The 20,837-nt window shown below is 41.0% G+C and overlaps 1 protein-coding gene across 1 annotated transcript in view; it reads left to right on the top strand.

The window, feature by feature from the left end:
- The first annotated feature begins 283 nt into the window (after window positions 1-283).
- Window positions 284-20,837, top strand: part of LOC102970303 (putative tetratricopeptide repeat protein 41) — an 84,804-nt gene continuing 64,250 nt past the window's right edge. Inside the window, 7 exon segments of the mRNA XM_042993054.1 lie at window positions 284-785; window positions 4,725-4,871; window positions 15,490-16,079; window positions 16,082-16,350; window positions 16,352-16,454; window positions 20,324-20,380; window positions 20,383-20,500. Of these exon segments, the coding sequence (XP_042848988.1) occupies window positions 15,653-16,079; window positions 16,082-16,350; window positions 16,352-16,454; window positions 20,324-20,380; window positions 20,383-20,500 (974 nt within the window). The 5' untranslated portion in view covers window positions 284-785; window positions 4,725-4,871; window positions 15,490-15,652.

Here is a 20,837-nt window from a genome sequence, read left to right as displayed (position 1 = left end):
GGAGAGGTCGCAGAGGAACCACTTCCGGATCCTCGAGCGCGTTTATTCCGTGACCAGGGGAAACGGTAGTCATGGCAACGGTTCTTCACTCTTTCCTGGTCTACCGTGGGGTCACGGTGGGAATGATTCCAGTGCGACTTTTCGCCGTCAGCTTTCTCTCTGGCAGTGCTTCTGGGGAAAGAGAAACACGTGAGAGGTTGAAAATCGCCCGAGCACTTTTTAGATGGGGTGATGAGAAACTACAGTTACCGGCATGCAACGCACAGGGGGGGGGGGTGGGGGGAGGTACACTGTATTGAATGCTGGGAATTGTAGTCTTTGGACTTTGGGCCAGCTGCGTAGCTTGGCTCTTCCGCATTTCCCAACGTGTCTTTGCGGGAATTCGGTGCTGCGTGGTTTAGAATTTACGTCTCGTTCTGTTTGTAGTCGATGTCTGTACTTATTCCAGGACTCTCCACTGTATCACAGCCTGTAGAAACAGGCCCGGAGAGCCCCGACACCCTGGCCAAAGCCGCCCAGTGTTCGGGGGTCGGCCTTTCCGAGTCGGGGTTCCACTTCTGGTCGGTAAATACGAATCTGGCTCCTCCGGCATCATTTCAGCCGCCGGAGCCTTTTCTGCGTTCCGTGGCCGGAGCCTGTGGCCTCCCTGGTTCGGTTTGTAGAAGAGGAGAGTGGGGCTTCTTTTTTTCCTTTGAGGAAAACTTAGAACAACTTCGATGCCCTCAACTCACTCCTAAAGCTCAAAGGCGGTGACCAGCGGCCCTAGAATCCCCACCATAAGCCAGGTGGAGCGCGTGTTCGTAAAATTCCGTCTAGCACAGAAAGAAAAAAAAGTACTCGTTTACTCGGTTTAGGAGGATACACCTGCAGATATTTGAAAGCAAAACCTGTGGGGCTGCAAATGAGAGGGTGTGCAGCCTGGTCACTTCATAGAAATACCCAGTCAGCGTTTAGAAAGACACAAAGCACCAGGTGGCTTTCCGGCGAGGGAAGTCCCTCACCCTAAGCTCGCGTCTTTGGAAATATTTTCTGTGTCTCTTTAACCTAGTCTTTCCATACGCCCCCGAAGCCGACCTCGTTTCCAATAAAAACCAATCCCTTCTCGCTTCCTCCAGAAAAAATGGAACTTTGAATTTGTTTTTAGATAATTATCCGAATTCCTAAAGACAAGCTTTTCAGTTGAAAGTCTATCATAATCTTTTGTAACTTCCCCTGTTTAGGTTGGCCAATCTTAACTCTTGTGGTTGGTGTTTACACATTGTGGTGGTGAATTATTTACATCTGCCCAGATTGTCAACGTTTGTTATTAGTAAGCAAAGGGTACCTTGCAAAGTTTTTTTTAAATGCTTCTGTGATTGTATTTTTTTTTTTTTTTGAGTATGCTAGGGTGGAAATTACATTCAGAAGTCTCAAATAATTGCATTTTTGTATATTTTAGCTCCTGTTTATTATTATTATTATTATTGCTTGTAGAAAAGGGGGGGTTCTTTCACTTTTCTGCATTTCACAGCTCAACCTCTTCACCTTTTTCTCTAGTTCTGGACAAGTAAGCAACCAGTTCTGAAACTGCGAATTCCATCTGAACTGGTCAGTGGTGGCTAGTTCAGTGTTGCACCTGGAGGGAACTGAGAATGATACATGACTTCCAAAAAAGATCCATTGCTTGTGGGTAGAGGCTTCATCAGATGATGGTGGGGATCTATGAGGCAGGCAAGACCTGAGACATGGTCTGGCAGAAGATGGCTGGCTGTTGTCTGGCTCAGCTCTGCCCCTTTAAGATGGGATCCCTGGCTGTGCACCTTGTACAAGGAAAGGGCAGCTTGTTCAGAATCCAGCCTTGCCGTTTCTCCCCTGGGGTCTCCACCTCTTCTGATTTTGGACCCATTGTTGATTCTCACTTCCCATCTTGGTCTAGTTCCTCCAGAACTTATACCCCAGGCTGTTATTAAACTCCCTAGCTTTGGATCTGATTCTTTTGCTTTCTAGTTTTAGTTTTTCCCTTTGACACCATATGTCCATGGACACTACTGGAAAAAGCTGCCTTTGTTGTTGTTGCTGTTGGTAAGCTTCTTCTTGGAAGAGAAAACCATATAGGCAAAGGGGTGCCCTCAGGGGCATTGGACAGCTCACCTGGTGACAGGTGTAGTCCCACAGTGAGGAGTCAGGGAGAATGCAGACCAGGGAGATGACGGCAGGAAAGCAGTTGCAATCAGGGAGCGTTAAGGAATGAGGGTGAGCATCATGGTGAATCTGTTGGTTGGGTCATTCATCCATTCATTCAGGAAGTGTTGATCTGGTACGTGCCCGGTGTCATGCAAGGTGCCAGCAGTATACGGGTGAACAACGTAGATATAGTCTCTGTGCAGAGCTTGAACAAATATTAATGGTGGACTTGCATAAGTACACGTATCTTATTTAAACTGAAGCAAAGATATAAGAGAATGACTGCAGAAGAGTATGAGGGGATTTTTGGAGTGATGGAAGTGCTTTTGATCTTGATTTTGGAGGTGGTTAGTGGATTAAAAAAAACCTCTACACTTAAAAAAGTGGATTTTGTGTGTAAATTATACCTTGATAAAAAAAATCATAGCAACTATCATTCTAAATTTTAAAAAATGTTTATTTATTTTTGAGAGACAGAGTGCGAGCAGGGGAAGGGGAGAGAGAAAGGGAGGCACAGAATCCAAAGCAGGCTCCAGGCTCTGAACTGTCAGCACAGAGCCCGATGCAGGGCTCAAACTCACAAACTGCAAGATCATGACCTGAGCCGAAGTCAGATGCTTAACTGACTAAGCCACCCAAGTGCCCCTATAGCAAATATCATTCTAAACAACAAAACACTAAAACCCGTTTCAGTAGGAATCAGGAACCAGACAGACATGCCTTTTATTGTGAGAATTGTCCCACACTCTTTAGGAGGGTCTAAGACAAGAACATGAAGTAATTGGCATTAACCTTAAGAAAGTTGAAGTCTTTTATTTTGGAATCGCTTCTTACTGTTGAAATGACTGTATACCCTGGAAACCCAAGAGATTCTAGTTAGGGAGGAACAAAAAATTATGTGTATATATATATATATACATATATATATATGTGTGTGTGTATATATGTATGTGTGTGTGTATATATATATATATACACACACACACACACGCACGTATGTATATATACACGTATGTGTATATATATATATACACACACACATACACACAATGTTTGGTAAATTATTGACTATGAGATAAATATATAAACACCAATAGACTTGCTCTAATCTTGCAAAAAAACACATAGAAATGGAAATTTAAGGGGCACCCGGATGGCTCAGTTGGTTAAGCATCCAACTCTTGGTTTCAGCTCAGGTCGTGATCTCATGGTTTGTGAGTTTGAACCCCGCATTGGGCTGTGCGCTGACGGCATGGAGCCTGCTTGGGATTCTCTCTCTCCCTTTCTCTCTGCCCCTCGCTTGCACTCTCTCTCTCAAAATAAAGAAAAACATTTTTTAAAAAAAGGAAAAAAAAAAGAAATGGAAATTTAAAAGACTTCATGTATATTAGAGGCAAAACCCATCAAATATTTAGGAGTAATTTGATAAGAAAGAGCTCCAACGTGAAAAAAACCTAGAAGATGTTACTGAAGAATATAAAACAAATAGAGAATTTGGGTCAGGTGCCAGACCCTAAGGATTATCTATCGCTATGTAATAAATTATCCCCAAACTATACAGCTTAAAACAGTAAACGTTTATTATCTCATCGTATCTGTAGGTCAGGAATCCAGGAGCGCTGAACTGGGTGCCTCTGGTTCACGGTCTCTCATGAGGCTGTGGTCAGGATGTCAGTGTGCGATGCTGTCATCTAAGGTTTGACAGGCTGCGGGGTTTGCTTCTGTGATGGCTCACTCATATAGCTCTTGGTGGGAGATCTCAGTTCTTCACCTCATGGACCTTCGTAGGGCTGTTTGGGTGTGCTCATTGCATGGCAGGTTTCTCCAGAGTGAGTGAAAAGCCGGGGAGTAGCCATAATAAGTCATGACCAACCTCAGAAATCACACACCATCACTTCTGCAATAACCCTATTCAGTGAGAGGGGATTACCCAAAGATGTAAATACCAGGAGTCAGACATCACTGGGGCCATTTTAGAAGCTAGCTGCTACCGCATCTTAGCTGCAAGGGAAGCTGAGAAAGGGTTTATCTGGCATTTTCAGCTTCTTTTGTGAGGGTTGGGCTCATAAGGTGGGGATAAGAATCTTAAAATGGAGATTCCCCCAAATACAGGAACGGGTTCAGATGACGAACAGTCAAAAGGACTGATAAATGTCCACTGCATGTTTGAATATACAAACAGATCAGTGTAACAACAGAGAGAATCCAGAAATAGATCACCTCAATTTAATACGTGACAAAAGCAATTTTTCTGTTTAGAGGGGAATGGCTAGTTTACTTCATAAACGATGCTGGCCTTGACTGGTTACCCATCTCCAGCAAAGTGAAGTGGGCTCCTATCTCACACTACATAAAACATATCCCAGCTTAGAAGAAAATGAGAGCACCTGTGAGCGCACGCCAGGGATGTGGGAAACCTTGGCTTGAGCATTCAGAAAATACAATGCAAAGCCTATGGTGTTTCCCAGGCCTCCTCCTCAGTCGTTCCTGAATTCCAATTTTTGTATTTCTAGCAGTGGCCCTGTCAAGAGCAGCAAATTAATACTGTGCTTTCCTCCAAGAATGCAGGTTCCTGTGGCATAGGAATCAGCAAGTACTTGGAGGGGAAAAGCAAGAGAGAATGTGGGGCTCACTTCTCAACACTTCCTTTCTTTCTGGAGTCGTCTCCTCGAATCCTGGTTGCCTGGGTAGCCATCTGATGCCTTTAAGTAAGTTCTCAAGTGTCTGATCCAGCTTCTCTAGTGTCCATCATAGTAAATTGTAAAAGTAGATGTGGCTCTACCTAGCAGATAGAGAATTCCTTGGTCCTATTTTAATGTGTAAAAAAAAAAAAAAAGATTTTAGGTAAGACAATAAACAGCTATTATTAGGGGCGCCTGGGTGACTTGCTTGGTTCGGCATCCAACTTTGGCTCAGGTCATGATCTCATGTTTCTTGAGTTCAAGCCCCATGTCGGGCTCTGTGTTGACAGCTCGGAGCCTGAAACCTGCTTTGGATTCTGTGTCTCCCTCTCTCTGTGCCTCCCCACTCACACTATGATTCTCTCTCTCTCTCAAAAATAAATTAACATTAAAAAGAATAGCCATAATTATTTTCTTATGTTAACTTTTTGGTGGTTTTTCATCAAGCAATTTGTGTAATGTTTAATGTTTCTAAGCTGTAGAACTTGCATTATTTTGGCTATAGAACAATAAATGTGTTTCTAAATATACAATGTAATTGCAACTGTAGTTTACATTATATCTTCTTTTTGACCAGTTTTAACTGTGATTTTGGATTATTTGTGATCTTTTCCCTATACCCTGCCCAAACTGACACCAAATATCTTGCTTGAGAATTGACTTTGGATTTGTAAAATGGTTACCTGCATTTGCTGATAAAATCTCTGGGTGCTGTAACTTTTATTTATGCAGTTAGAAAGTTTAAATCTATTTTTTTTGTTTGTTTGTTTTTAACATGAGGCTTGAACCCATGCCCAACATGAGGCTTGAACTCACAACCCTGAGATCAAGAGCCACAGGCTCTACCCATTGAGTCAGCCAGGAACTCCAAGTTTAAAGTTTTTTTTTTTTTTTTTAATGTTTATTTATTTTTGAGAGAGAGACAGTGACAGAGCAGGGGAGTGGCAGAGAGAGAGAGAGGGAGATACGGAATCCAAAGCAGGCTCCAGGGTCTGAGCTGTCAGCACAGAGACCAACGCAGGGCTTGAACTTATGGACTGTGAGATCATGACCTGAGCTGAAGTTGGACACTTAACCAACTGAGCCACCCAGGCACCCCTAAACCTGTTTTAAATTAAATTCACCCATAATCTTGTAGTTCATATTTTCTTTTCTTTTTTTTTTTTTTTTTTGAGAGAGAAAATATGAATGGGAGAAGGGCAGAAGGACAGAGAGAGAGAGAGAGAGAGAGAGAGAGAGAGAGAGAGAGAGAATCTTAAGCAGGTTCCGTGCTCTGCACAGAGCCCAACACAGGCTCAATCCCATGACCCTGGGATCATGACCTGAGCCGAAATCAAGAGTCAGATGCTCAACTGACTAAGCTACCCAGGTGCCCCTTTTCTACTAATTAAAAACAAACATCTCCCTAGAGTTTGCTTAATAAAAATAGGTCAGTTAAAAAATATCCACCCAATGTCTTTTATTGACTTTGGACACTAGCAGAACATAAGAGGAATTGAATTTCAAATAATATTTGTTAAATTTTAATTTGTGGTAAGTTGATATTTTGCATGATCCAATCATACATGTTGATAATTTACGTTAGGACTAAATAGAGTTTTAGAGCTGGAAGGAATCTTGGAAATCATGTTATTCTACAACTCTCCCTTTCAGTTTTATTTATTTATTAAAAAAAATTTTTTTTTCTTAATGTTTTTATTTATTTTTGAGACAGAGAGAGACAGAGCATGAGCAGGGAAGGGGCAGAGAGAGAGGGAGACACAGAATCGGAAGCAGGCTCCAGGCTCTGAGCCATCAGCACAGAGCCCAATGCGGGGCTTGAACTCACAGACTGTGAGATCATGACCTGAGCTGAAGTTGGACGCTCAACCGACTGAGCCACCCAGGCGCCCCTCCCTTTCAGTTTTAAATGATAAAACTATTATATTCTCATGGTGTAAAAAAATGCCCAGTTGGTACAGAAAAGTATAAGGTCAAAGGTAAAAGTTCTAGATTCTTCCCACCTCCTCATTCCCATTCTCTAGAAGTCATTACTGATACAGTTTCCTTATGCATCCTGCCAAAAATTTGTGTATTTGTGCAAAAGTACGTGTGTGGTTAAATTAAAGATGAAATTTTTGATTTTTTAAAAAACAAAGGGAACAATACACATTAGCTTATTCTATTTAATACATCTCAGATATCTCATTCCTTTTTAAATCTGCTATCCTAGTTTTTTTTTTCGTTTTCTTTTTAAATTTTTTTTAAACATTTATTTATTTTTGAGACAGAGAGAGACAAAGCATGAACAGGGGAGGGTCAGAGAGAGAGGGAGACACAGAATCTGAAACAGGCTCCAGGCTCTGAGCTGTCAGCACAGAGCCCGACGCGGGGCTCAAACTCACAGACCGCAAGATCATGACCTGAGCTGAAGTCGGCCGCTTTACCGACTGAGCCACCCAGGTGCCCCAATCTGCCATCCTGTTTGATAGGCATTGGTATTGTTTCCAGCTTTTGTTGCTATCACGATCAGTGCTGCAGAGAATGCTTTAACATGCACAAGGTTTTGTGTTCGTGCGTGTTTGTCTGGAGGATAAATATATAGTTTGGAATAGTTAGATCAAAGTTTATATACATTCAAAATTCTATGCGTATTTACTAATTCCTCTGAGAAAAGGCTATACCAATTTATGCTCCCATATCAAACCTCCCCCCTGCATATCCCCTTTAAAAAAAAAAAAAAAAAAAAAAAGCTTAGGAAATTTGTGGTTCTGAGAACTTAGATGAAGTCCCAGAGTTCGGTATTGGCAGAACAAAGTAGAACTCATATTTTAAACATTAATTTTTTTAAAAAAATTTTAATGTTTATTTATTTTTGAGAGGCAGTGGAGGGGGGAGGAGCAGAGAGAGAGGGAGACACAGAATCTGAAGCAGGCTCCAGATTCTGAGCCGTCAGCACAGAGCCCGACCCAGGGCTCTAGTCCACAAGTCCTGAGATCATGACCTGAGCTGAACTTGGATGCTTAACCGACTGAGCCACTCAGGCGCCCTTTAAACATTTCTTACATTGTTCTAGCCACCTCTTGACTACTGGGAAGAGTTTGAGGGCTTTTTTTAAAAAAGGAAATTTTAGGGGCGCCTGGGTGGCGCACTCGGTTGAGCGTCCGACTTCAGCCAGGTCACGATCTCGCGGTCTGTGAGTTCGATCCCCGCGTCGGGCCCTGGGCTGATGGCTCTGAGCCTGGAGCCTGTTTCCGATTCTGTGTCTCCCTCTCTCTCTGCCCCTCCCCCGTTCATGCTCTGTCTCTCTCTGTCCCAAAAATAAATAAAAAACGTTGAAAAAAAAAATTTAAAAAAGGAAATTTTATTGTGTTAAGATTTCAACAGCCATGAATGTGCATTATAAAAAAGATTGAAAATTAAAAGAAAGGTCAAGGAAGAAAATTGAAATAACCTGTATGCATTAATGAGATCGATCACCACTAGCATCTTGGTGTCTGTGTTGAAATTTGACATGTATTTTTATTTATTTATTTTTCTGAGAAAGGAGGAGAGAGAGAGAGAGAATGTGTAAGGGAGGGGAGAGAGGGAGAGGGAAAGGGAGAGATAGAGAATCTTGAGAGAATCAGTTGTGAGATCATGACCTGAGTGAAACCAAAAGTCATATGCTTAACTGACTGAGCCACTCAGGTACCCCAAAATCTAACATATATTTTTAAATTAAATGGGGATCACACAAGAATACTATTTTTGGAACTTTCTTTTTCACTTGTCAATATGTGGTAAACAGTTTCCCATGTAAATATTTTTGCAAGGTGTCTTTTAACGGATTAACATCGTCTCGTGTCATGACTGTGCTGTAATTGTTCGATTTATTGTTGTTAGACCTTTAGTTTTTTACCAATTTTAAACCATCATAAATATTGCTGCAACGGAAATCCTTATAGATAAATCTTTATATACAAAATGAATTTTTAAAATTGGAAATGCTTGGGGCGTCTTGCATTTTCTATCTCTCTAAAAAAAAAATTGGAATGCTTGGTAAAAAATATGACATGTTTTAAAAGGATTTTGATACTAAAAATTGCCCCCTAGAATAGTTGTACCAATTTACATTCCCACCAATGGACATTTTAAGCATAAGAAGCTTAAAAAAATCTGGGGCTGTCAAGGGTAAAATTACCAAAGTTAGGTAATTTGAATATAGAAATTTCTAAGCCTTAAAATATTGAGAGAAATTTCTGTAAAAGGTCAGAGGAATTTCTGACCAGTTAATAGATATTCTCATAACTTTTAGTTATAAAGTGCAGTGATCCATGGAGTAATACTGTTGAGGCTGCTGTATCACAAAATATGAAGGCAAACATGTTATAAAGGTAATATTAACTTTGACAACAATAGGAATAGCAAACATTGAGGGCTTAGTATGTACCTTGTAGATTACAAAATATAAAACAGTGATAACTTGCTTAAGAAATCTTAAGTAAGGATATTATGAGAGGTCCATTTTAGAAGTGCTAAGGGGCGCCTGGGTGGCTCAGTCGGTTGAGCGTCTGACTTCGGCTCAGGTCATGATCTCACAGTTTGTGGGTTCGAGCCCCACATCAGGCTCTATGCTGGCAGCTCAGAGCCTGGAGCCTGCTTCAGATTCTGTGTCTCCTTCTCTCTCTGCCCCTCCCCCACTTGTGCTCTGTCTGTCTCAAGAATAAATAAACATAAACAATTTTTTTTAAAGAAGTGTTAAAACAAATTTTTATTAAAAAAAAAAAGCTTATCAGGTGCTTATTATGCAAAGTCTCATTTAACCCTGTCACATGGGTGTGGTCATCATTTCCAGATTTACAGGTGCAGGTCCTAGTGACAGAGTCAGTTTGAGGCAGGGTTTATATGACTCCAAAATTCATGCTCAACTTCTAGGAGTGTATCCACCATGATGCCCCTTGCTACTGTCAGATGGGCCAGGGACAGATATTAAATAACTTTCATTTCCTGGTGTAGATGTTGGACCTTTCAATTCTGCTTCAATCTTTTTGATTCTGCCAAGAGAAAGTTAATTTGGTACAAGTTTGTCTTAAATGTCTCTCTAATAAGTACATGTTAATCTACCTTTTCAATAAAAAGAGAAGTGTATCTAACTAGAATTTTTTCACACTGTTTTTTAATGCATTTATTTTTATGGCTACTATCTATTTGTGGCATATGATAAGGGTTTTCCACTTATGGTAATAATGAAGTTTCTAGTTAAAAGTTTTTTGACTTAAATTGCCTTAAAGTAAAATTAAAAGTCACATCTTACTTTTCCATATTTTCTTTCCACTCAAAAATGACTCCTTCCATTTAGGTCTCCTCTACTCCCCCTCCCCGCTCCATTAATCCCCTATTTTGGCAAAAACTGGGAAGGGTCTTTATTAGCAGTTCTGGAGCAAGATGTGGAGATTATTATTATTATTATTATTATTGTTATTATTTTAATGTTTATTTATTTTTGAGAGAGACACAAGATGCAAAGGAGGGACAGAGAGAGGGAGACAGGATGTGAAGTGGCTCCATGCTGACAGCAGAGAGCCTGATGTAGGGCTCAAACTCAAGAACCACAAGATGATGACCTAAGCTGAAGTCCCCAAGTCCAATGCTAAATGTACTGAGCCACCCAGGCACCCCTGGAGATTGTTATTTTTATTTTCAGATTTTATTTTTAAGCAATCTTTACACCTAAGGTGGGGCTTGAACCCATAACCTCAAGACCAAGAGTCACACACTCCACCAAATGAGCCAGCCAGGGGCCTCTAGAGATTTTTTTAATTTAAAAATTTAATTATAAAATAATATAGCTATAATTCACAGCCTTTTTTTTTTTTTTTTTTTTTTTTTGAAAAGCACTGGTTAGCATTGAATGAACCTCCCTCCACGTGGCTTCAAGCTACCTAGTCACAGCCCCACTCCCTCTCCCCCCATGGTGCCTTCAAGATGGCAGGCACCATGTTTTGGGAGCTTTCCTTTCCCCAAAACTTGGTAGTAGCGCCATCCCATCACATCAATGATAGGAGCAGCTCCTGTCTTGTTTTCTTTTTGGCAGCATTTACCCATGTCTGCTCACTGCCCAAGGTCCACAGTTTGTCAAGGTTGACAGTTGCGCAGAAGCTCTTTAAGTGGTGATGCCTCATGCCAACTTTCCCAAAGTAACCTGGGTGATATTTGTCAAAGTTGGTCCCGTGGTGATGCATGCCACCAGCATTACCCTGGCCTCCTGGGTGCTTCTGGTGCTGTGAGGCTGCCGTGGCCGTGGCTCACGTGCCCCTGGCTCATGTGGCCCTGGCTCACGTGGCCCCGACGTTTCTGGGTCTTCCTCCGTCTAGATGGCATGTCCCTGGATGGCAGCCCAGAGGTAAGAGTACAGTCATTTTGATTAGAGAAATAGATATGCTGCAATCTGCCATAATTAGCCATTCTAACACAGCTACCATATCATTTTTCTTTTCTGTTTTTCCCTCCTGTGCATTTCTTCTGATAATAATAGTTAACATTCATTGGATATTTGTTACAGACACTGTTCTTAGCATTTTGCCTCTAGTAACTTGTTTGATCTTCTCTAGTATTTTATGATATGGATCCTGTCATTCCTATTTTGCAGATGAGGACACTGAAGCATGGTGAAATTGAGAAACTTACTATAAGAACTTGAATCTAGGGAATCGGTCTTCTGAGCTTAGAGCTTTCATTCACCTCTGTAGTGTGCTGTTTCCCATACTTAGCTGCGTTTTGTTGACACTGTTGTTATTATGGCCTACGCTTTTTTTCTTTTCTTTTCACCCAACCATTATAAATATTTTCCTCTTGCTAGCTCTCAGATTTTTGTAAGAATTAAACTTCTTTCAGTATAAATTACATAAAATTTAGATGCACCCATTTTTAAAAAATGTTTTTATTTTTGAGAGAGAATGAGCATGCACATGAGTGGGGGTGGGGCAGAGAGGGGGACAGAGGATGAGAAGCAGGCTCTGCGCCGACAGCAGAGAGCCCAATGAGGGGCTCATATTCACGAAACAGGAGATCATGACCTGAGCCAAAACAAAGAGCCATGAGATCATGACCTGAACTGAAGTCAGATGCTCAACCGACTGAGCCACCCAGGCACCCCTAAACGCGCCCATTTTAAATGTTCAGTTGATGAATTTTGATGAATGCCTCTACCTAACCACCACTATAATTAAGATATAGAACATTCCCATTGCCCTACAGAGTTCCCTTGTGACTCTTCCAAGTTATTTCTGTCCCCTGCCCCTCCACTAGGCAAGCGATGCCTTCTTACTGATTTCTATCACTGCTCTAATTTTCTTCTTTCTCTTCCACCCATGAGTTTACAATTAGAAATGTAACGTGTAATTCCCAAAACTTGTGAATTTTTTAGGTATCTTTCTGTTATTAGTTTCTAATTCAATTCCATGGTGGTTAAAGAGTGTACTTTATATGATTTCAGTTCTTTCAGATTTGTTGAGTTTTGGTTTATGGCATAGAATGGAGGTTGACAAACATCGTTTAAAGGGCCAGAAAGAGGGGTGCCTGCATGGCTCATTCGTTTGAGCATCCAACTTTGGCTCAGGTCATGATCTCACGGTTCATGGGTTAGAGACCTATGCTGGGCTTTGCACTGACAGTGTGGAGCCTGGTTCGGATTCTCTGTCTCCCTGTCTCTCTGTGCCTCTCCTGCTTGCTTTCTCTTTCTCTCTCCCAAAAATAAATAAACAATAATAAAATAAAATAAAAATAGAGGGCCAGATAGAAAATATTTCAGACTTTATACTCAAAACCTCCTCATAGGCTCAACTTCTCAACTCTGCTGCTATAGCATGAAATACATAATATATGAATGGGAATGGCTGTGTTCCAATAGAATGTTCTCTATAAAAACAGGTTAACAGATGGGCTTTAACTTCCGGTCTGTAGTTTGCTGACCCCTGGCCTAGCATATGATCTATCTTGGTGCTTGTTCTATGTGCACTTGAGAAGAATCAGTATTCTGCTGTTGTTGGGTGGAATATTAAAAAAAAAAATGTCAGGTTGTTTGATGGTGTTTTTCAGATCTTTTGTATCCTTGCAGATTATTTGTCTTCTTGAACTATCGATTAGTGAGAGAAGAATGTTGAATCTCTGACTATGTTAAGGTTTGTCTGTTTCTTCTTTCTGCCGGTTTTTGCTTTGTGTATTTTGGAGCTCTGTCGTTAAGTGCATACACTCTTAAGATTGTTAGGTCTTTTTGGTGGACTCCTTTATCATCATGTAACGTCACTCTCTATTCTTAGTAATACTCTTTGTTCTGAAGTCTACTTTTTCTTTTTTCTTCTTTGTGTATTTTTGAGAGAGAGAGAATTTATGTGCGAGCGAGGGAGGGGCAGAGAGGGAGACAGATAATCTGAAGCAGGCTCCACACTGTCAGTGCAAAGCCCAACTCAGGGGCTCAAATCCATGAACCATGAGATTTGAGCCATCCAGGTACCCCGGACTTTTTCTGATATACTCTAGTTCACTTAGGCTTTATGCTCCCATACTGCCTGAAGTCTAATAACTGAAAAAAGCTATTTAATGTGTTTTGTCAGTTTTCTAATTTTCTGAAGAAGATAGATAAGTCTAGTCCCTCTCGTTCTATTATGGCTACAAGCAGAAGTCCATAACTGTCTTTTTAACAGATGCACAACCTGCCGTCCATGGTTGTACTTTTATCCTCTTAGCTAGTCCCTTGGCAAAGACCATTTAGTTTGCTTTCTTTCTTTTACCATTTTTCCTGTGAGAAACAATATAATGAACATCTTAATGGCTATAGTTTTTCACTATTTCGATTAGTTCCTTGGAGTGATTCCCGGAAAGTGGAGTCGTTGAGTCAAACATTATAAACGCTTTAATATATTTTGAAATATATTGTCACTTGTCTTCTAAATATACCTTTCAATCGCTTTCTGAAATTACCAGTTTACAGTTCCATAGCTATATGTGAGATAAAAGTTTCACCAGTGTTTATATACCTATACTTAAAAATCTGTATCATTGCTTTAAACGTTTAAAAAAAAATTCTAGCAAGGTTGCATATGCGTTTATATATATTCTTGCATTGTTTTTCTTTTTTATCTATTTGTGTCTTTTGCTTATATGTCTACTAGGATGTCAGTATTTTTTTTAGAGTAAAGATAAATTTATTTGTGGCAAATATTTTTTAGAGCCCAATGATTACCTTTTATGTCTTGTCAAAATGTAACTATATCTGTCCATTTTTTTGGTGATTTCTTCTATAGCTTGTAAGTTTTAGAAGTCCTCTCCCGGTCTGACAAATATTCAATAATGTTTTCTTTTAATTTGAAAATTATGTTAAATTCTGTCATTTGACAAATATTTACCTTTCACCCACTCTGGACCAATTATTATGTTAGGTGTTGGGGACATGGTAGAGACCAAAATAGAAATGACCTCTGATTGCATGGACCTAGGAGAAGGTGGATATTTGCAAGGGCTGACAATTTAATTTTAGCCTCCTACATGGCAAGAGAGAAGTCTGTTAATAAAGCACTTATGATGCCTATTCTGTCATTTTGGGTAACTTTTTTTTTTTTTGGTACAGTAGTGTGAGAGTATGGCTTAAATTAATTTTTCTTTTCAAATTGCCACTTGTTATTACAATATCATTTATTGGATAGGTATTTCCCACCCATTGATTTAAGGTATTTCATGACCTCTATAATATGGAGGCACTATAATATATGTGTTCTGGAGTCAGGCTAACCTGTGTTTAGATCCTGGCTATCCACGCACTAGCCAAGTGACTTTGGACATGCTTATCCTATTTGAACTTCCGTTTCTTTATCTGTAAAGTATGGTGGCAATATTATCTATTATTGAGCTATTGTAACAATTAAAAGCAAAAGGGTTAACACTTTTTAAAAATGTGCTGCATTATTCTTGTCAGATGATCCTGATGAAAAATTGCCCTATACATGATCACACGATGTTTTTCCACAGGTGAAGGCAAAAAACATAACCCAAAAAGCAAAGTTTCATATGGAAATGAGTTTGCATTAAGAAAATGCTCATGAAACGAGGTCGAGGTCGTTTTTAACTTTTTGCTTCTCAGCAGGGTGCACGCATATCTACATCGTTGTTGGAGGGCGTGTGTTTTATCATTGGCTCAGTGGAATTGAATTCCCAGCTCACGTAGGTGGTTGGAGTTCATGTGAGCCTGCTCAATTTAAGATTAAAAAAAAAAAAAAATCACAGAACTCTGTCAAGGTCTTTGATCCCGACTTCCTTGTCTCTCAGATGCCGGGTGCACTACTGGTGTTGGGCCTTGTGACACTTTGATTTCTTCCTCTTGTCCTGACCTCAACTTCATAACCTATTTGCATTCTTGCTTCTGGTCTTGGTCAGTGGTCTTGAGTAAGTCTGCTCCTAGATGCGTTAGGCTCATTTTCTGCATTTGTCTTCCTTTTCACTCTCTCAGGAAGTCCCCTTGCATAATCTGCAAATTCACAGGGGGCAGAAGTGGCAGTGGGTGGGGCCTCGTGTCCAGGGCCTGCTCACCTCCGGGCTCTCAGTTCTTCAGCAAAAGCTTTGGGGGAGAACAGGGGAAATGTGAACTTCCTTTAATCCTAAAATGAACATTCTTGTTTTTTTTCTTTTTCAGTCCTAACTTAAACTGGATTTTCAACTCTGATCTGTCCATTGGTTGGCATCTCTCATCGTCGGGAAAGTTTTCAGAGTGTTTGTAGCAAACACAATTAGGAGGAATTCTTAGAAGCAGCGGAGGTTGGCAACTGTGCCAGGATAATTGTTACATTTTAAACGCGATGTCATCCCCTGAGCAAAGTGAAATGAGCCAGAAGGCACATGTAGACAGGTATGCCCAATTTGTTTTAAAGCCCCAGAAACCCATTCAGCCTTACATCTGCTCGACTCTGAGTGATTTTCAAGAAGAGAGAGACTTTCTGGCCGACTACATCTTTCCTCAGCTTAACGAAGTCTGCAATTCCCGGGCCACATATTTCAAAGCCGTGGACCTGAGGTGGTCAGCGTTGAAGGCCCCGCCACCCTCACCCTCCAAGCTGTTCAGACAGCATTCTTGTCTCCACTCCCAGTATCTGAAGCTCTGTCTCGACTATGTGAACACCTGCTTTCCTTTCTTCATCTGCATGCTGGGTCAGACGTACGGGGACTTCCTCCCTGACCATGTGCCTCTAATGCTCTCCAGAGTGACTGACTTGTTCAGTTTATCCAGGTAGAACAGAACCTCTACGTTGCTGCAAAAAATGGTTATCCTTGGGTGCTGGAGAATCCCAACTACAGTTTGATGGAGTTTGAGGTCATCCAAGCAGCATTTCTGAATGAGTCTCCATTTCAGTATTTTTACTTTAGGACTGGAACCACGTTGCTGAAGACTTTAGATGAGGAAAAGGAGGGGCTGTCCTCGGGATCTCTGCTGACTGATGAGGAAAAATTAAGGATTGGAAAGCTTAAGGCCAAGATTATTAGCAAAGGGTTCCGTGTCCCGATTTTATAAAGATCTCCATGAGTTGGGGGACCTGGTTTTCAAGGACTGGTCAGTTGTGATAGAACAACTTTACCCAGCCACTTTAATGATCGGAAATATAGGTTAGTAACTACGGAGAGAGCTAAGTCTATTATCGACATAAGGCTAATATGTTTTGTTATGTCTTCTTTGTAAGAGGAACTTTAAACGACTGAACATATTCCTTAAACCTTTAAAATCGTTACCATATTCCTGTAACATGCATTTCTCCATTTGGAGATTTTTGAAATGGAAAATAAGAGCAAATGAGGGGTCATGGAAGACTGTTGAGGAAGTTCAGGAGCTCTGAGACTACCTAAAATATTTGGCAGTTAATGTGGTAGGTCTGGAGCAGAGCGTCTCGATCAGGGCTCATTGTTCCCTGCGGGGCATTTGGGCCAAATCTGAAGACATTCTGGCATCAGAGCCAGGGGATGGTCCTGGTGTCCTAATGGGTGGAGGTCAGGGAAACTGCCACACATCTTATAGCAGACACAACAGCCCCCCATAGGAAAGTGTTTTCCAACCTGAAATGTCAATAATGTCAAGGCTGAGAAACCCCGATCTAAAGGGAAGAGAGCTTTTATTAATTTTTGGGTGCCTTTTGTATATTTTCACATTTAATCTTAAAGATTTAGTCCTGCAAGGTAGGCACTATAAATCCTGTTTTACAGATGAGCAAATGAAAGCTGCTGTATGGCAGTTAAGTGACTTCTCTGATGTCACATCATTAGCGAGGGATCATTCTGGGATTTGAACCCAGGGCATTTTGACTCTGGAATCCCCCCTCATTTTCTTTCAACCTTACCACTCAGTAATCCATGGACCGGCACTGAGCATCACCTAGGAGCTTGTTAGAAATGCATTCCAGGTCTACTGAATAAGAGTCTGCCTTTTAATAAGATGACCAGGTAAGTTGCATACCCATTAAAGTTTGATAAGCACAGCTTGCCATTCTGCCTCTAAATGAAGTGATTATATTTATTTTTGAAAGTAGTGACTCATGGACACATACAGAATAAAAGGGGAAGAGCAATATTAGAGAATGGCAGAGGTCTTTCACCTAGACAGACTTTGGGAGGGATCTGTGCTGCCCTTAAAATTATATTAAAAAAAAAATAGAATGTTTACACGTATATGTGTGTTTTGCAGGGGGTGGGGGTACAGAGATGGCCTGTGTCTTTGATCAGATTCTCAGAAGGTTCAATGACCCAATGATCCAAAAAAGGTCATGAAGTACTGTTGTAAGGGCCCAATTAATGTGGGCTTGCAACGTGATGGCATGAGGTACATTCCCAAATGCTTTTGGGTGGCCAGGCAGGCCGTAGTCCTTATGGTAGGGAGCAGGTGGATTTGTGGTAAACTGAAGGGACAGAGTTGACTCACCTAAAGTCATTCAAATGCAGCGTTGGTGGGGAGGAAGGGGGTGGTGAAATCCCACCTGTGCCCATCAACTCTGCCTACAAGCCAAATCATTTTGGAGTCCTAGAAAAGAATGCTGTGTCAGTCATAACTCTTTGGGTTGCGGGTGACTCAAACTGACTTTAACGAGAAAGGGATTTATTAGGTTATATAAGTTTAAAGCCCAGGATTAGGTCTGGTTCAGCTCAGGCTTCAACCAGTGGCTCCAATGATGTTACCAAGCCCTGGTGTTTTATTATCTCTCAGCATGGCTCTGCTGTCCGATGCTGCCTCAGTTCCTCGGCTCCTCCACCATGGAAGGAAGAAGGTCAGCTCTAAGTTCAAGTCCGGCAGAAATGGTTCAGAGTCCTATCACTGAGTCTTTCTGCCCCTGAGTAGCCCGAGACCATATGCTTGTATCTGACTTAATCACTGGTGCCAAGAGAGTGTGACGCTCTGATTGGCTAATCCTGGGTCATATGTCACCTTGGAGCTGGAGGTAGAGTCAGACCCACTGGAATAACATGAGTGGAGAGTTGGGACAGGATGTGATACCAAATGATAATCTGAGGCTGTTACTGAAACTAGAGTAGGTGAATGCGTGTTGAGTGTCAAAAACTATCCTGAATGTTTACTACAAGCTTGGAGTTTTAGAATGTCTAAGGACAGACATGTTCTCAGATCTCAAATTTTTCAGTTCCTAGCTGTGTGTGACCTTGAGCAAATGGCAATATTGGTAAGCCTTAGTCTCTTCTTGTGTATAATGCGTTAACATTAGCCATCTTGAGAGTAATAATGTGTGTAAAATACCTAAAAGCAGTGCCTAATGCATATTAGGCACAGAGCAAATAAAGCTAATAAAAACGAATAACCACACACGAGTGCTGGAAGGATATATGCTTTTGGCCAAAGCTTGAAATATGGTTAATAGTGGTATTCTTTATATCACTAGTAGTGACTAATCTCAATCTGAACTGCATTATGTAGATTAATATTTACTAATGTGTTTAAGAATCAAGCCTGTTTGTGTATTTGGGTTAGAGACAGGTCAGGTCTCCATAGTATTCTCCTTTGCCTTTGGTTTTAGTCATTACTGAAAAATTAGCTTGCTTTAGACTTTAGTTTTGAATGTATGATATATGGACTAAATGTGTGAATTAGAAGTTACAGAATGGATGAATTATTTTAAAAAAGGCTTTAGAAAGAATTGCTACATTATTTTTCTTTTGTATCTTTGATACCCTTTAATCACCCAGGTAGTTCCAAAATCTGATGGGAGTGGGTGGTGGGTAGCAAAAGGCCACTTGGGAAGCTGGTGGTTATTATAAGACAATATAGAGCTATTTGGTTCATACTCTTCACTCTTAGAAACACTTCTGAGGTCCTTGGAAATACTTGAGATTAGTGGGTGAGGTTCAAGTTCACCTCAAGAAACCCATTAGACTGTGGGATCGTTCCCAATTCTGTCTAAGACCTTGAAATCTGAAGCTGACTTTGGCCAGACTGTAGGATTTCCAGGTCTGTTTGGCTCTAACCTGAACCAAAGGGCAGCCCAGTTAAGTATGGAGGTCCAAGGTAAGGTGAGTATCTTCAGAACCTACCACGTTAGCCTACCTGGTGTTCGTTTTCCTGCATAACAGCCTCCCTCCATTAAAACAAAAGCAAAAACAAACTTTGGGGGGCCTAAATGTCTCCAGAGACAGAAGGGCATTTTGGCAGTCCAGAGCACCTTGACTTTAATTAAACTGTGAGTTTAGAATTACAGTAAATTGAAACTGGAAGGAATCTCTGAGAGATCCAAGCATCTGGCCCTGCCCGTTATTTTACCGGAGAGTTTAACAGGCTTGCCCAATGGCAGAGTTACACTTCTACCCATGGTTGTCATTGGATCAGGGCATCTTGTCCTAAAAATACACCCTGCTCTCCCAGCCCCTGCCATGGTTAGACATATAAACGTTTGCCACAAGATTGAATTAAGTAACTTCATGCTTAGTTAACAATCTAAAAAGATGAGGGGATGTATGTAGCAAATCTAGTTCTTGGTTTTTTTTTTTAAGTTTATTTATTTTGAGGGGAGAGAGCATACACAGGTAGGGGAGGGGCAGAGAGAGAGAGGCAGAGAGAGAGGGAGAATCCCAAGCAGGCTCCATGCTGTCAGTGCAGAGCCCAACTCAGGGCTCTATCTCACGAACCATGAGATCGTGACCTGAGTGAAAAGCAAGAGTCAGACCTTAACTGACTGAGCCACCCAGGCGCCTTGCAAATACAGTTTTTATTTTTATTTTTTCGCCCTTGTTATTCTGAGGTCATGAAATAACTTGAAATCCTAATAGGATTCCATATATGAATAGCTTTAGGAAGATTAAATTGCTTGCCTATTGTTTGCTTTCACTAGAATATGTGATGGGCTGTGAAACATGGTACCAACATAGACAGAAGGTGATACAGATGCAGAAGGGGAGACGTCTTCCTGGGCATTTATCATAACCACATATAATGGAAAATGTGAAACAAATCTAAGACATTAAAACTTATCTTTTTGTCCCTAAAGACTACAAACACAACTGTGAACGTTTCTATCATGAAGAGTTCGTGGAGAAGTGCAAAGAAGTGTTATTTCCAAGGAATCAAACAGAACCTTTGAAATCTTGGAAAGATTTGCCTTACAGGATGTGGGATCTGATCGTAACAGTGCTGCAGCAGGCTCTGGGTTAGATGCTGTCCTCAGGTAAGATGGCAAGAAATCTCAAGCCTTTTCCTCAGGCTTAAGCAAAACGGCCTGACTTTAGTGACTATGATCCCTCAAATTTTGGCCGTCCTCCCCTACCTCCCCTTTTCTATGGCCACCCTTTCCTGCATGAGAGGCCTCCTAAAAGCCACCCTTGGGTTAGAATTTCCTTATCAGATATCACTCTGCATTTGCAAAGTTTTCCTGGCTATTTCAGTTTCTTCCAGTCTCCTCAAGAAGATTCTTAACTCTGGAGGGTAGAGCTTGCCTCCTTTTCCCCCCATAGATCTAAGTTGCTGGAAGTAATTCCTGACAACGATGGAAAGACTTTAAGGAG

The sequence above is a fragment of the Panthera tigris genome, chromosome B4 (genome assembly GCF_018350195.1).
Source record: "Panthera tigris isolate Pti1 chromosome B4, P.tigris_Pti1_mat1.1, whole genome shotgun sequence".
Taxonomy (NCBI): Eukaryota; Metazoa; Chordata; class Mammalia; order Carnivora; family Felidae; genus Panthera; species Panthera tigris.
The sequence above is the reverse complement of the archived record's forward strand: the minus strand, read 5'-3'. Positions and strand labels throughout refer to the sequence as shown.